Genomic DNA, 15,626 nt, shown 5'->3' on the forward strand with positions numbered 1-15,626 from the left:
CCTTAATCCCCCCCCCCAAGACTTACCAAAACTCCCTGGTGGTCCAGCGGGGTCAGGACGCCATTTCTGAACTCCTTTGCAAGGAGCACGTGACGTCGGCGTCACATCGGAGTGACGTGGCGTCACGTGATTCCCCGCGCGTTCGCTCCGGGACCCTCGTTCGACCCAAAAGGAACTTTTGGCCAGCTTGGTGGTGTCAGGAGGCCCCCCAAGCTGGCCAAAAGTTCCTTTTGGGTCGAACGAGGGTCCCGGAGCAAACCCGCGGGGAATCACGTGACGTCGGTGCCACGTCGGAGTGACGCGGCGTCATGTGATTCCCCGCGGGTTCGCTCCGGGACCCTCGTTCGACCCAAAAGGAACTTTTGGCCAGCTTGGGGGGGCCTCCTGACACCCCCAAGCTGGCCAAAAGTTCCTTTTGGGTCGAACGAGGGTCCCGGAGCGAACCCGCGGGGAATCACGTGACGCCGCGTCACTCCGACGTGGCACCGACGTCACGTGCTCCTCGCAAAGGAGTTCAGAAATGGCGTCCTGACTCCTTGCTGGACCACCAGGGAGTTGTGGTAAGTCTTTGGGGGGGGGATTAAGGATGGTGAGGGGTTTAATTTTTATTTTGGATCAACAATCGCGATTTCCAACGTATTCAACATAGCTATGTTGAATAAGTTGGAAATCCGATCGTTTTCGCCTCATCACTTTTTTAAGTTAAAAAAAAAAAAAAGTAGCGTTTTACATTTAAGTTCAAAACGAATGCACACCCCTAATAGCTGCCATGTCACTGTAAAGGAGTATATGACAGACCCTCCTTAAAAGTCCAGTAATATGGCTTTAGCTGGGTCCACCTTAAGAGAGCTTACAAGGGAACACTACTTGCAGGGAGGTCTTCCTGGGGAGAGAGATAAGAATGCAAATCCAGAGGGAACAGGGGAACCTCATATGAGAGAAGGAGAAAGCAGGAACTTTGCTAAATGATTTAAACTGTTATATTTTCTGTTTCTAGCACTGCTAAGATAAGCAGGCTTGTATTTATTATTTTGATTATAAATAATAAAAAATACAAAACAATAGCCAGAGTCCTTAGTGAATCTGTCCTCTGGCCAGCCAAAGACTTCTCACAGTGTCACTGTCACCTTTCAGTCTACCCCCTCTCAGGGGTACTAGTATACATACACACACACACACACACACACACACCTGATTTTCTGTAAGGTCGTACCAGGTCACAAACCCATGAAACCTTTTGAGCTTTCTTCCTTTTCCCCATTGGCAAAAGTGGAAGGTAAAAGCTGCTAGTGAGCCCAATCCAGTACCTTTTATAGTTAGAAAATGACCACAAAGGAGCTTCATTGAGAAGGCACGGGCCAAGCAAGAACCAGGAGGTGTGCACTAAGGTAAGCATTTTGTTGGTTCTCTTTCCCAAAGCAGTCCTTAACAACACATACATAACAGTTAAGACAAGGAAGTAGGCATGGAATGTTAGGCTGCATGGCCCATCAATTGGCCCCTATCGGCTGCTTATCTGCCATGCTTCATATTTTCAATTCCCAACATATAGTTAACGGAAACTGTTTTCCTGAATGGGGTACCTCATTGAATCCCACTTGCACAAAATAGAGTATGCAGAAGTCACTAGGGAGGGTGCATATTATGAACTTTATTAAGTACAAACATGATCCAGATTTCTATAATGCCTTGGGGAATGACATCAAGAGGCAGATGCTCTGGTTCCAAAAACAATCGTAAAAGTGGAAGAAAAGCTTTGCCTCCTTCTGGAAAGGTGTCTATTAGAGCAAATCTAAGATCTTCTGGTAGCACTTGTAGTGAGAACACCAGGATTCCCCCATTCTTGTAGCTGCTGCTGAGCTGGCTTGCCTGCTCTTCTTGCCCTGCCTCTCTTTTGTTTCTGTACCTTATTGTTTTCTTGTACCACTCTTGGGTTCCTACCTGGCCCTCCTACCCTGCATCTCTATTCTGTTCTCTCCGAAAAGTAAAAATGTAAAAAAATAAAAAATCATGTTTCTCCTTCCATCCCACCTCTTTCCTGGTTGTGTAGTATACCTTGCAGCCGATATTCAGCCGCTGAGAGGCTAGTTAAGTTAGCCAGAGGCAACTATCTGGCTAACTTAACAGGGTTATTCAGCAGCGTGGCTGCACCACTGAATATACCCAGCTATTTTAAAGTTAGCCAGATAAGTATATCCGGCTAACTTTAGGAGAGGCCGATGGTGTGACCAGAGTTATCTACATAAGTTAAATGGCTAACGCCAAATATTGGAGTTGTCCACATAACTTAGGCCTGGATTTATCAAAATGCACTAAATATCGCATGCGATAGAAAAAGGGGGCATGTTTTATGGTAATAGGCAGGTGATCTCTCAACCTAGCTTGATGGACTCTCTACCTGGGTAACATCAAGCTAGGCTGAGAGAACATTGCACAAATATCATCTTTGAGTGAGTTTCCTCACTCCGAGGGTCATTAAATCTTCACAAAAGAGCACTGTTCTGTTTGTACGTCTCACTTTGAATGTCAAAGTGGCCCCTAACCCCTACACTAATACCTAAACCTCACCTCGAGTTACTAGGTGGGCCTCCCATAGAGATATAAATACCTATCTAGTGTTAGGCCACTATGGCTAGTCTCTCCCTCTCCCCCTCCCTCACCCTCAACTAGCCTAGGCTGATTCCCTAAGAGCTTCAAAACTGCTAAAACAGGCACTTAAGAACTGTTTACAAAATGCAATAAAGCCCCAACACATCCTATCACACAGCTTAATCCTACTGAAAAAGATGTAGCTAAAATCAGTATTAAAGCCATGCAATAGGGCTTCACAAAACAGTAGACCCACTCCCACCTCCTCTTTTTTGGATTTGTATCACACCATACATTATGGTGCTATCACATGCATTAAGGGGTTTTAGCATGCGTTAAAGGTGCTTAATGCATGTAAAAATGCCTTATAGCATTTTGATAAATGACCTTATTATGTATCTAACTCCACTCCTTCCCAAAATGTCTCCTGCCTGCTCTCAGAACGCCCCCTAGTTATGCAGCTGAATGCTAGGTACATACAGCTTCCAATATCTCTGCTTTGCCATTTAGATGGATACCTTTTCAGTTCTTTTCTTGTACCACTCTAGGACCCTGGCCAAGTTTCCTCACCCTGCTTCACTCTTGGTTATACAGGGATGATTCATCCCCTAAAAGAAAAACTGTATATATCCCCCTCTTCGGTTAACTCCTGAAATGCATGGGCACTCAACAGATCCTAGGGTCACTGACTTCCCCGGATCTCCTTTCTTTCTAACACAATCCAAAACTCTGTAGTAGCTACTGGGGTGTTGGGGTTATTCCAGCAGGGAGTAGGTCAAGCCTCCAGTACCCTAGGCTCACAGGGATTGGGACCCTTATACAGTTACTCAAATTCTCATCAATTGTTCTGCTTGATGTCTTGATTGGCACTTCCATAGATTTGAAAGAAACAGGCTGGACACTTGGAGTGATATTCAAATAATAAATATTTACTTCAACTCAGGAAAAACTGATCAAAATCCAAATCACAAAACTTACAGAAAGACAAAAATACAAAAATTATCTTGAGGTAGATAAAACAAAATTCTTAGTGCTTTGATCTTTCTCAATGTCTTTGCTCAGAGTCAGTCTCCCTTCCCGATACAGGAAAAGTCAAGATCTTCTCCTTCCTTAATTGGGTAGGAATTTGAAGGTAAAAGGATTCCTCCCATCAAACAAATAAAAAAAAAACAAATTCCTCTCACTCAGTTCTCTCTTCTGGGTAACCACATTTTCCCCCTTTTAGACTGAAAGTAGGGCAAAGCAGAACCCAAGCCTATTCCTCTCAGGCAGGGGTGACTTCCCTCCTGAGCTGAAGCAAGTCAAGGAAAAATAGAGTTCTTACCAAAAAAGTAAAAACACACTCTCTTTTCATATTTTCCTCAAGGAAAAATCGCTCCTAGGTCTGTGCAGGCACTTAGCAAGAGAAAAACCCTTATCTCTGTTATGCAGGCTGTATGGCCTAGAAGGGTCCACTAGAAACTCACCTCCTCTCATGCAACCACACTCTGCCATGCTCATCCAGGTTTTATAGGCAGAACTTGACCAATCCCAGTACCCTGGATGTGGGGAAAATTTTAGGGATGTTAAAAAGTGTCAAAATCTCCAATTGAGTGAACAAAGGGAAAAAATAAGTAATATGGTAATATAGTATTCCTTACTTATAAAAAACAAAAAAAAATATGCAAGTTTCTTCTCCCATTCTACTCATGCCACTATTGTTTTTCTCCTTTGATGTTCTGTAAGTGCCTTGTGGTATTCATGTCATTATTAGAGGTTCCCTTTGATACTCTCTATTTATTTATTTATTTATTTATTTATTTATTCATTCATTCATTTACTTATTTATTTATTTAAAATCTTTTCTATACCGTCGCTAAGTTATATACCATCGCAACGGTTTACATGTAGGCACATAGATTAGGATGGGTGAATGCGTACCATCATACATTCTAACAGGTGCCAAAAAGGTTCGGTTACATTTTATCATAAAAAAAAAGCTTCGCTTGTTTAGTGATGTACCTGTAAGGTACTATTCACAGGTAAAATTCACATACTTTAAGTTTTACTACTACGTTTGTTGTGAAATAGAGTTATTAAAAATATTATCCAGAACATTTTAGGAATAGTGCTGTTTACAGATGCTCTTCTGCCTATTCCTGTGTATTTTCTATTCTCTGGTCTCTTTGTAAAAGGCTTGTTTATAAAGCCAAGTTTTTAAACTTTTCTTAAAGGTTTTGAGATCTCTTTGTAATCTGATCTCAGGAGGCATTGCGTTCCATAGTGTAGGGCCTGCCAAGGATAAGGCCCTTTCTCTCACCTGGGTCAGTCTTGCTGTTTTGACTGATGGAATGGTTAGGAGTGCTTTGTTTGCTGATCGAAGGTTTCTGTGTGGGACGTGTACCCGTAGTGCTGTGTTTAGCCAGTCAGCTTTTTCGTCATGTATTAGTTTATGTAAGGTGCATAGGGCTTTGTATTTTACTCTTTGTTCTATGGGTAGATTGTTGTTGTGTTTGTAACATTTGGCCGATCATGGGGTTGTTGGCTGGACTCACCCCAGAATGCCGTCTGTCCACCCCAAAACCAGAATGCCTCTTTGCAGCATAGACATTGCCTTCTTGCCTCCTGTCATCCTTTTAAGCACATGCCAGAAAGATATGGCACCATGGTGGAAAACAGCCAATGTGTCGGGAGATGATGTCAGCGCTGGCTGGGGATTTAAACCCCAGCCTCACTTCCAGCCAATTCTTCAGTAACAGATCCATTCGCATCTTCTGCATTACTTGTTGCATCTCCTGCCTTGCTTCAGCCTTGTTCCTGATCCTGCCTCGTGCAGCCTGCCTTGCCTCATCTCATCCAGCCTGCCCTGCCCTTCCAGTCTACCTTGCCTTATCCTGCCTCTAGCCTTGCCTGTCCCAATCCTTTGTTTACCTGCCTGGTATTGATCTCTGCTACGTACCCAGATTATTCTCTTGCCTGCCTCCTGCCCCTGACATCTGCTACGAGCCCAGAATACTTTCTTGCCTGCCACCTGCCATTGATCTTTGCTACAGACCTCAACTATGCCTTGCTCACTGCTAGCCCTAACCCTTGGCCTGACTGGTAATTATCTGATCGTTGCCTGCTCTGACCTCAGTCTGGCCCCGGAATCTCTCTTCCTGACCAACCTGTGGAACTATTGCCTATGTCCTGCAGGCGTCTGGAACCCGAAGGCTCAACCTGCAGGGAATGGGGCTGGTGTAGGTGAAGGTCCAGCTCTGTCCCAGTCTAGGGCTTGTCCACCATTACAGTGTTCATAGCAGCATTGTTGGTGCCCTTTACTTCTCAGTGGAAAAAAGGGTATTTGATTCTGAAAACAGTCAACGCTGGGCCCCTACTTTTATGGTCTGGGGTATTGATATGCTGACATTAGGGATAAATCTTCTACAGCCAAATCCAAAAGCAAAGAACATTAAAGCAGTACTGTTGGAATTATTAGGAAGGCTGCTTAGTACGTAAAAATGTTACAATAATTTTTTTAAGGGTCTGACAGTTGCTTTTTCTTGCTTGTAAGTATACTATCCTTAACATAAGGCATGGGGGGTTAACCTGCATGGAGTGGCAGATGCTGCCATGGGAAGCAGACTGGATGGTCTTTTTCTGTCAACAATGCTAAGTTATGTTACTATATTAGTATGTTAGAGCCTTGGGTTGTTCTTGCTACTCTTGGCACTGCTTTACCTTTCTCAAGGTGAGTTGGATGTGGCTGCCTCTGTTTTGGCTACTTTGCCAGTTATGATGCCTTGAGCTATTCATGCCACTTTTGGTACCAGTTTGACATAGTCTTGGTGTCTTGGATTGGCCTCTTCTGATGATGTTTAGCCACAAGTATCATTTCATCTCATTCCATTGACTTTAATGGACTTGACTTTAATGGAAAACAAATGAATGAATGATACAAATAAATGAAAATATTTTTGTCATTAGAAATGAATGGAAACATTATGTAGGTATATAAAACAGATGTTGTGCTCGGGGGTGGACCCTTGTCCTGGAGCAGTAGAGAACGGTTCCCTGTAGGGACCAAGAAGTACCTGCCCCCAGGGGGCAGAGCACTGGAAGAGACAGAGGCTAGGATGAGCTTCACCACTGGAAGCCCGAGGTCCCCCTGGGAGGAGCCCATAGGGACCCGGGCCACTTGGTCTTAATTGGGCCTCGCAGGGTCTCCTGGAGAGATGAGAGTCAGGCATGCCCACAGACAGGAGGAGAGCGAGGTCAGGTTCGAGACTGGAGGTCAGATGGAGCAAGGAGGACCAGAACAGGATAGGTGATGACAAGGCTAGGAACAGAGCCAGAATCTTGAGATGTGGTCAAGCAGGTAGATGTCAGAATCCTGGTATCAGTCCGAGGAGTGGTCAGCAAAGCAGGGGTCTGTTTCTGGAGTCAGACGAGGTCACATGCAGGCCGAGGTCAGAAGGCAGGCAGTAGGCAGACGAGTCGAGGAACAGGCTGAGGTCAGAAGGCAGTTGGCAGGCAGGCAGGTCGAAGAGCAGACCGAGGTCAGTACCAGAGAGATAGTCCGAGGGTACTACCTGGGTAGATGAACAGACGAACAGGAACAGGAGGACACTGGAGAACTAGGAAGCGGGAACAAGGCAGGAACAGAACTGGAACAGAAGGATTCTGGAACAAGACTTGGAACAAGACTGGAACAAGGTTCAGACGCAGTGAAACTCTAGCAAGACACTAACCCGATTGCCAAGGCAAGAAAGTACAAGCAGGGACTTCCTTATATCAGAGACTCAATCAGGGCACGCCACGGAGCTAGGACCCACCCCTGACCCTACAAGAGGCCGAGCGGTGCACGCGTGCGTTGGGGCATGGCCAATGCCAACGAGGATGCCAAGCTCCGGCGTGAGGCCCGATGCATAGTGGAAGGCCCGGCAACCGTCGCCGCGGGACGCAGAGGCCTGGAACAGCTTGCAGCTGCCGCTAGGGAGGCCGACCCGAAATCTGCTTGGAACCAGGGAGGTGAGCAGGCCCGTGTGCGGGCTGGGCGTGGATGGGGTAACAACAGATCCTTATTTTTTTGTGCTATTTTAGAAATTTTAAAATATATATGAGAAATAATGAATATGTTAATTGAATCCTACTTTTTAATTTAAAAGTGGTACATTGCTATTTTAAAAACATTTTACTTTGAATTTTCAGGAGAAATCTAACCCAAACTCGTTCTTCCATGACGACAACTTAATAAGCCTTGCGAACAACTTATTCGCAGCTGGAACGGAAACCTCAGCCACCACCCTTTACTGGGGACTTTTGCTTATGATGAAATACCCAGAAGTTCAGAGTAAGAAATATGACATATGATCATTTTCTAGAACTCTTTGCTAAATATTGATTTGTAATGTGTTTTATTATTAGACTATATTTATTATTTTATTATTAGACTAAATGTATTATATTTATTAGGGCTTCTCATCCTTGAAGTTTATAAACTGCAAATGTATGGGTTTATTTTCTATCCCCCCCCCAAGACCTTACCACAAACTCCCCAAGCTGGCCAAAAGTTCCGTGAGGGTCCGGGAGCGGACACGTGGGGAATCACGTGACATCCGCGTCACTCCGACGTGACGACGACGACGTGACGACGACGACGTCACGTGGTCCATCGCGGTTCCGCTCCCGGACCCCTCGTTGGGCCCAAAAGGCACTTTTGGCCAGCTTGGGGGGCCTCCTGACCCCCCAAGCTGACCCAAAGTGCCTTTTGGGCCCAACGAGGGATCCGGGAGCGAAACCCGAGGGGAATCACGTGACGCCGCGTCACTCCAACGTGGCGCCGACGTCACGTGATTCCCCTCGGGTCCGCTCCCGGACCGCTCGTTGGGCCCAAAAGGCACTTTTGGGCCAGCTTGGGGGGGTCAGGAGGCCCCCCCCCAAGCTGGCCAAAAGTGCCTTTTGGGCCTCCTGACCCCCCAGCTTGGGGGGGTCAGGAGGCTCTCCCGCTCCCGGCCTCTCCCGCTCCCGGACCCCTCATTGGGCCCAAAAGGCACTTTTGGCCAGCTGGGGGGGTCAGGAGGCCCCCCAAGCTGGCCAAAAGTGCTCCTTTTGGGCCCCAACGAGGGTTCCTGGGAGCGGACCCGCGGGGAATCACGTGGACGCGCGTCACTCCGATGTGGCGCTGACGTCACGGCTCCTTGCAAAGGAGTTCAGGAAATGGCGTCCTGACCCGCTGGACCACCATGGGAGTTTTGTAAAGTCTTGGGGGGGGGGGGGATTAAGGCGGGTGAGGGGTTTTAAATTTTTATTTGCACATATGGACATAGACTCAAACTTATGGAATCTCCATATGTCCATATGACCGCAAATGACCCCCCCTTTCGACTTAGGACTTATGACTCTAAACTCTTTGGGGGGGGGGGGTCTGCACATCCCTACTAATTAGGTGTATTTGGCTGCACTAGAATAGTGAGCTCACTATGCACATTAAAAATACTGGTCAATTTTAGGTGAATTCAATTTAAAAAGTGTAAATCAATTTATTTTCAAACATTTGCATACCATATTATAAAGGGGTGTGCCTGTGGCTGAGGGGTGGCAGAGGGTGTGTGTGGCTGAAGGAGATGGGGCTAAGAGTGGTGGGGATAGGGGATTGCAGTGTCTGTGTGGTCAGGTAGTGGCAGACTGTGTGTGGGGGTGGCAGGGTGTTTGAGACTGGTAGGGATGTACAGGGTCAAAAAATTTGTTTTGGTTTGTTCATTCGTTCGTATGTCACAGTCGTCAAATTTGTTTGAAACAAAAAACATTTCCTTTATTTCATTCATTTTATCGTTTTATATTGAAGTCAATGGGAGACTTCCCCTTTTACTTCATTGTAAAAGCAAAACAGGCCAGGGCCCAGGCCTAACACCAAGACCCTGAAAAACCAAGTGCCGGCCTGAAGCCGGGTCACATTGCCGAGGCCCAGGCCTGGGTGCGGCCTGAGTCTGGATTCCATCACAGAGGCTCAGGCCTAACCCCGAGGCCTAGGACTGGGTTTAATGTCAAGACTGGATCCCATTGTCAAGACCAAGGCCTGGGCATAGGTCTAGGCCTGATATCACGGCCTGGCCCAAAGCTGGTTGCCATTGTTGAAGCCAAGGTCCAGGATTGAAGCCCAAGGCCAGGGCCAATTGCTGAGGCCAGATCCTGTGGCCAAGACCTAGGCCTGAGACCTAGGCTCTGGCCTAATGCTGGGCCTGTCAAGGCCCAGGTCCAATGCCAGGATCTGGCCAAAGCCTGGACTTGTCACCAAGGCCCAGGCCTGGGCCTAGTTCTAGGCCCAATGCCAGGGCTTAGCACAAGGCAGGACCCATTGTCAATTCCCAGGCCTAGGCCTGGGCCTAGAGCCTGCTTCATTCTCCAGGTCACCAGATACTGAATATCTCTATTCTGACTCACCTTGAAGTTAGGTCAGTGATCATGGTGCATAATGTAGATTTAAAAAATCCATAAAAATATGTTTGTGTAAGTGCAGCTTTCTGGGGTGGGGGTGGGGGAGGCAGTGCTAGCCTTTCTGAGCAGCAGTCTCAGTCTCTCTCTCTTTATTTTTCAGTCACTCAGTCTCTTTCTCACTCTCCCAGAATGTCAATCCTCAGATCTGAGCTAGGGATAACCTTTTTGTTAACTAGGGTCATCTTGAGAACTAACCTGCTTGGCGAGGGAAAAGAGAGACAGTAACATAATAGTGAGTAGGTGGGGGAAAAGAGAGGGAGTGGGTAACAAGAAACATGGTTGGGAGAGATGGATGTTGAGCATCATGGAAAGTGGAAAAGAGATGGGACTGGATAGAGGATACTGCTGGATGATGGATTTGTAATCCGGTTTTTTAAACTCTTTATTTACAGTATATTTTCAAAATAACATACAGATATAACACATAAGGCAAATTAAGCCAACAATATATATATTTATTTATTTATTTATTTATTTATTTATTCGTTGAGTTTTGTATACCGTTATTCGGTAGAGCCATCATAACGGTTTACAGATTATGTAATTATCATAGCAGTTGAGCACAGTAAAACCTTGTAAACAATATACATTTCATAGAAGATTTGTAACAGTAGAGTAAGGTGAACATTTTCAAATATAAAATGTATCAAGTCAGAGAGCAAGGAGGGGTTGAAAGGGGAGGGTAAGGAGGTTCATAAGGAGAGCAGGAAATAAGAGGATTATAGATGTGAGTTCGGTTGAGAGCTGGGATGATCAGACGTCTGAGAGTTAGTATAGAATTTGCGGAAAATAAATGTTTTTAGGTCTTTTTTGAATGTTTTAAGGTTGTGCTGGATTCTCAGGGCTTTGGGTAGGGTGTTCCAAAGTTTGGGGGAAGCGATGGAAAAGACTCTTTCTCGTGTAGTTGACAGATGAGCGTTTCTGATGGTGGGGATGTTTAAGTATCCTGAGTTGTTAGAGCGTAGGTTTCTTTGTAGATTTTGGGGGGTTATGTTTAAGCCTGTTAGTCCTTGATGATCATTGTTTAGGATTTTGTGAATGATAGTCATTGATTTGTAGGTAATACGTGCAGTAATAGGTAGCCAGTGAAGTGAGGTCAAAATGGGTGTTATGTGCTCATTTCTTTTTGTTCCTGTAAGGATTCTGGCAGCTGAGTTCTGCAGTATTTGGAGTGGTTTGAGGGATGATGAAGGTATTCCAATTAGTAAGGAGTTGCAGTAGTCGAAGGTGGAGAAAATAAGTAGTTACAGGACAGTTCTGAAGTCACAAGGGTTGAGAAATGGTTTTATATGTCTGAGGGTTAGTAGCTTATGGTATCCTTCTTTCGTTTTATTTGCTATGTGGGTCTTGAAAGAGAGTTCAGCATCTATATTAAGAAAATCTTCACATAAGGAAAAAGGAAAAAACCTATGGAAAATTTTACAATATAACCATATGGGCTAAGACCGTCCCAAAGTAAGGAGGAAGAATACCAGAAACAAAAGAGTTAAAAAAAGGAAAATATTTCAATGAAAAACTTTTCCAAAGACATCTCCATCATATATTACAAAACAGATACTAACTCCATCCTACACTAACCCCATATTCAAGAAACAACACTTTGATCTTCAGCCCTTCATAGCCTAGAGTCTAAAAAGGATTGAGGCTGGGAAGGTTAAAAAAACATATTTCTGAGGAAGAAATATAAATTTGACATTTACATAGAAAATACAGTAAAAAATGTGCTTCTAAACCAATCCTTCATTAGGCATAGAAAGGAATTTCTTCTTTCTTGCTTGAGTCATTATAGAGAAATTGGGAAACACCCAAACCTTAGATCCCATGAAAGGAAGTTCAGAACGAATAATGAGCTTAAGAACCAAATCCTGCTGAGTAATTGAGACAAAAGAAACCAATAATGTAGCCCTATGTTCTTCATCAACCACCATCAATTCCAGAAAAGCAGAAAGGTCTAAGTCCACAGGTACCACTGGGCCTGCTCGACTTGGATCATTAATTGCAGGAGAGGTTACAGAGAGAAAATAATATGCCTTAACAATAGTAGGAGAAATTTCATTTTAAATTCCCCAAACCTCTTGCATATATGATTTGAAAAGTTCAGCAGGAGATATCATAGGGACAATAGGAAAATTAACCACTCATAAATGTGTTGCCCTTTCAGAGTTTTCCAAATTCTCTATCCTCCAAGACTCATTCATCTTATCCTTACCTGTAGCTTGAAAAATTTATCTGTAGCCACTTTATGATCCTGAATAGAGATGTGCTTCGGGTTTTGCTATTGTGTCAGGCTTCGTTTTGGGGCCCCCTCATGGGAATTTTGTTTTTCCCAGGGTTTGGGGTTTTTTTTTTCCTGGGGCCTCGATTTTTGGGTTGGTGTACGCTAACTCCCGATAGCGCACACTAGCGTGTCAGAATTAGCGTGCGTTAACCCGAAAAATTAATTTTTCCAAAATTTCGGAAAAAATTAATTGCTTTTTATGTTCTCCCAAACCATTTCAAATTAGGCGATTTCATTGGAATTGCGTTGAAATTTCCTAATTCAGGAAAAATGAATGCACATCCCTAATCCTGAATATCATTATAGTGAAAGGAAACAGTAAACTCTTGAGATTGAATATGGGATAAAATATTGTTGGAGGAAACAGTTAAGGAAGCTAATGACTGCTCCATGGAGGAAAGAAGTAACCGAATGCTGTTCAAAGTAATGGGGACAATTTAGCACTAGGTATTACCAGTGGGAGCAATGCCAGTGAACTGCAGGCATGGTTACAAAACCTGGCAAGAAGCTCCCTCCAGCCCAGGGAACCTCCACAGAGCTCAATACCAATTAATGCTACCGCACCCTGTGCCTTCTGCTGCTAATATCAGCATCTATGCCCCCCTGCATGTCTATCCGGGTGAGTAACAACAAGCCCTGGATCATGCAATTCCAACATCAATGCAGCAGAAGGAGGAGCAGGAGGAGATCTGACATCAGGGCTAAGGGACACATCAGCATCCAGTCCCAGCTGGTGAATAGCTCCCTTTAAATCTTCTGCAAAGGGGCCAAAGATGAAGTAAGCTGCAGGAACTCAGGACTTCCCATGCCACTTGACCATAGGCCTCAGGAGAAAAAGGTTACAAGCAATAGGTAACTTGCGGCAATCATAGAAACATAGAAGCATAGAAATAATGACAGAAAAGGACCAAATAGTCCATCCAGTCTGCCCAGAAAGCTTTTGGTAGTAGGGATGTGAATCGTTTTCCATATCGTCTTAACGATAGAAATCGTGTGGCAGGGCAAGAAAATCGTCTTAGGCACGATTTTTTAGTTAAAAAATCGTTAAAAATCGTTTTTTCCGATTAGTGCGCACTAACTCGAGTTAGTGCGCACTAACGGGAGTTAGTGCGCACTAACTGGGAGTTAGTGCGCACTAACTGAAAATGATACAATTTGACACTTTTCAGGTCAGTTAAGGTCAGTTTAGGAATGAATATGTATTCCTATTGGCTGCCCTCTTATTTATTCATGTTACCAAGTTTCCTACTGACAGTATATGGGGGATGGGAAATGGAAACAGTTGGTAGCTTGACAAAACAAGTAATGTGATCAGTCAATGTGACTAGAACTTGTGCCCTAACCCTGATACCAGGGGTATTGTGATCTTCCTGCACACAGTGCCCTATCCCTATTAATACCAGGAGTGTTGTGATCTTCCTGCACACAGTGCCCTATCCCTAATACCAGGGGTGTTGTGATCTTCCTGCACACAGTGCCCTATTCCTGATACTGGGGGTGTTGTGATCTTCCTGCACACAGTGCCCTATTCCTGATACCGGGGGTGTTGTGATCTTCTTGCACACATCCCGATATCAGGGATAGGGCACTGCATGCAGGAAGATCACAACACTCCTGGTATTAATAGGGATAGGGCACTGCATGCAGGAAGATCACAACACTCCTGGTATTAATAGGGATAGGGCACTGCATGCAGGAAGATCACAACACCCCTGGTATCAGGGATAGGGCACTGTGTGCAGGAAGATCACAATACCCCCGGAGGAGGGAGGGTCAGGCAGCTCCCCCCTGTCTGTGAAGCCAGCCTCTCACTAGTAATGCAGGGAGGGAGCTGTCTCAGACTTCACCATCCACCCCCCCCCCCCCCTCACCCACACACCATTCACTAGCTGGGACATGGGGGAAGTCAGGAGTGAGGGACAGGCAGCTCCCCCCTGTCTGTGAAGCCAGCCTCTCACTAGTAATGCAGGGAGGGAGCTGTCTCAGACTTCACCATCCACCCCCCCCCCCCCTCACCCACACACCATTCACTAGCTGGGACATGGGGGAAGTCAGGAGTGAGGGACAGGCAGCTCCCCCCTGTCTGTGAAGCCAGCCTCTCACTAGTACTGCAGGGAGGGAGCTGTCTCAGACTTCACCATCCTCCCCCCCCCCCTCACCCACACACCATTCACTAGCTGGGACATGGGGGAAGTCAGGAGTGAGGGTCAGGCAGCTCCCCCCTGTCTGTGAAGCCAGCCTCTCACTAGTAATGCAGGGAGGGAGCTGTCTCAGACTTCACCATCCTCCCCCCCCCCCTCACCCACACACCATTCACTAGCTGGGACATGGGGGAAGTCAGGAGTGAGGGTCAGGCAGCTCCCCCCTGTCTGTGAAGCCAGCCTCTCACTAGTAATGCAGGGAGGGAGCTGTCTCAGACTTCACCATCCTCCCCCCCCCCCTCACCCACACACCATTCACTAGCTGGGACATGGGGGAAGTCAGGAGTGAGGGTCAGGCAGCTCCCCCCTGTCTGTGAAGCCAGCCTCTCACTAGTAATGCAGGGAGGGAGCTGTCTCAGACTTCACCATCCACCCCCCCCCCTCACCCACACACCATTCACTAGCTGGGACATGGGGGAAGTCAGGAGTGAGGGTCAGGCAGCTCCCCCCTGTCTGTGAAGCCAGCCTCTCACTAGTAATGCAGGGAGGGAGCTGTCTCAGACTTTACCATCCTCCCCCCCCCTCACCCACACACCATTCACTAGCTGGGACATGGGGGAAGTCAGGAGTGAGGGTCAGGGAGCTCCCCCCTGTCTGTGAAGCCAGCCTCTCACTAGTAATGCAGGGAGGGAGCTGTCTCAGACTTCACCATCCTCCCCCCCCCCCTCACCCACACACCATTCACTAGCTGGGACATGGGGGAAGTCAGGAGTGAGGGTCAGGCAGCTGCCCCCTGTCTGTGAAGCCAGCCTCTCACTAGTAATGCAGGGAGGGAGCTGTCTCAGACTTTACCATCCTCCCCCCCCCTCACCCACACACCATTCACTAGCTGGGACATGGGGGAAGTCAGGAGTGAGGGTCAGGGAGCTCCCCCCTGTCTGTGAAGCCAGCCTCTCACTAGTAATGCAGGGAGGGAGCTGTCTCAGACTTCACCCTCCTCCCCCCCCCCCCTCACCCACACACCATTCACTAGCTGGGACATGGGGGAAGTCAGGAGTGAGGGTCAGGCAGCTCCCCCCTGTCTGTGAAGCCAGCCTCTCACTAGTAATGCAGGGAGGGAGCTGTCTCAGACTGGTATCAGGGTTAGGGCACTGTGTGCAGGA

The 15,626-nt window shown here is 46.4% G+C and overlaps 1 protein-coding gene across 1 annotated transcript in view; it reads left to right on the forward strand.

The window, feature by feature from the left end:
• Positions 1 to 15,626, forward strand: part of LOC115088123 (cytochrome P450 2K6-like) — a 108,674-nt gene that overhangs the window by 64,325 nt on the left and 28,723 nt on the right. Inside the window, exon 6 of the mRNA XM_029596096.1 lies at positions 7,759 to 7,900. Within this exon, the coding sequence (XP_029451956.1) occupies positions 7,759 to 7,900 (142 nt within the window). The remainder of the gene's footprint in view (positions 1 to 7,758; positions 7,901 to 15,626) is intronic.

Source organism: Rhinatrema bivittatum, chromosome 3, assembly GCF_901001135.1.
Source record: "Rhinatrema bivittatum chromosome 3, aRhiBiv1.1, whole genome shotgun sequence".
NCBI lineage: Eukaryota > Metazoa > Chordata > Amphibia > Gymnophiona > Rhinatrematidae > Rhinatrema > Rhinatrema bivittatum.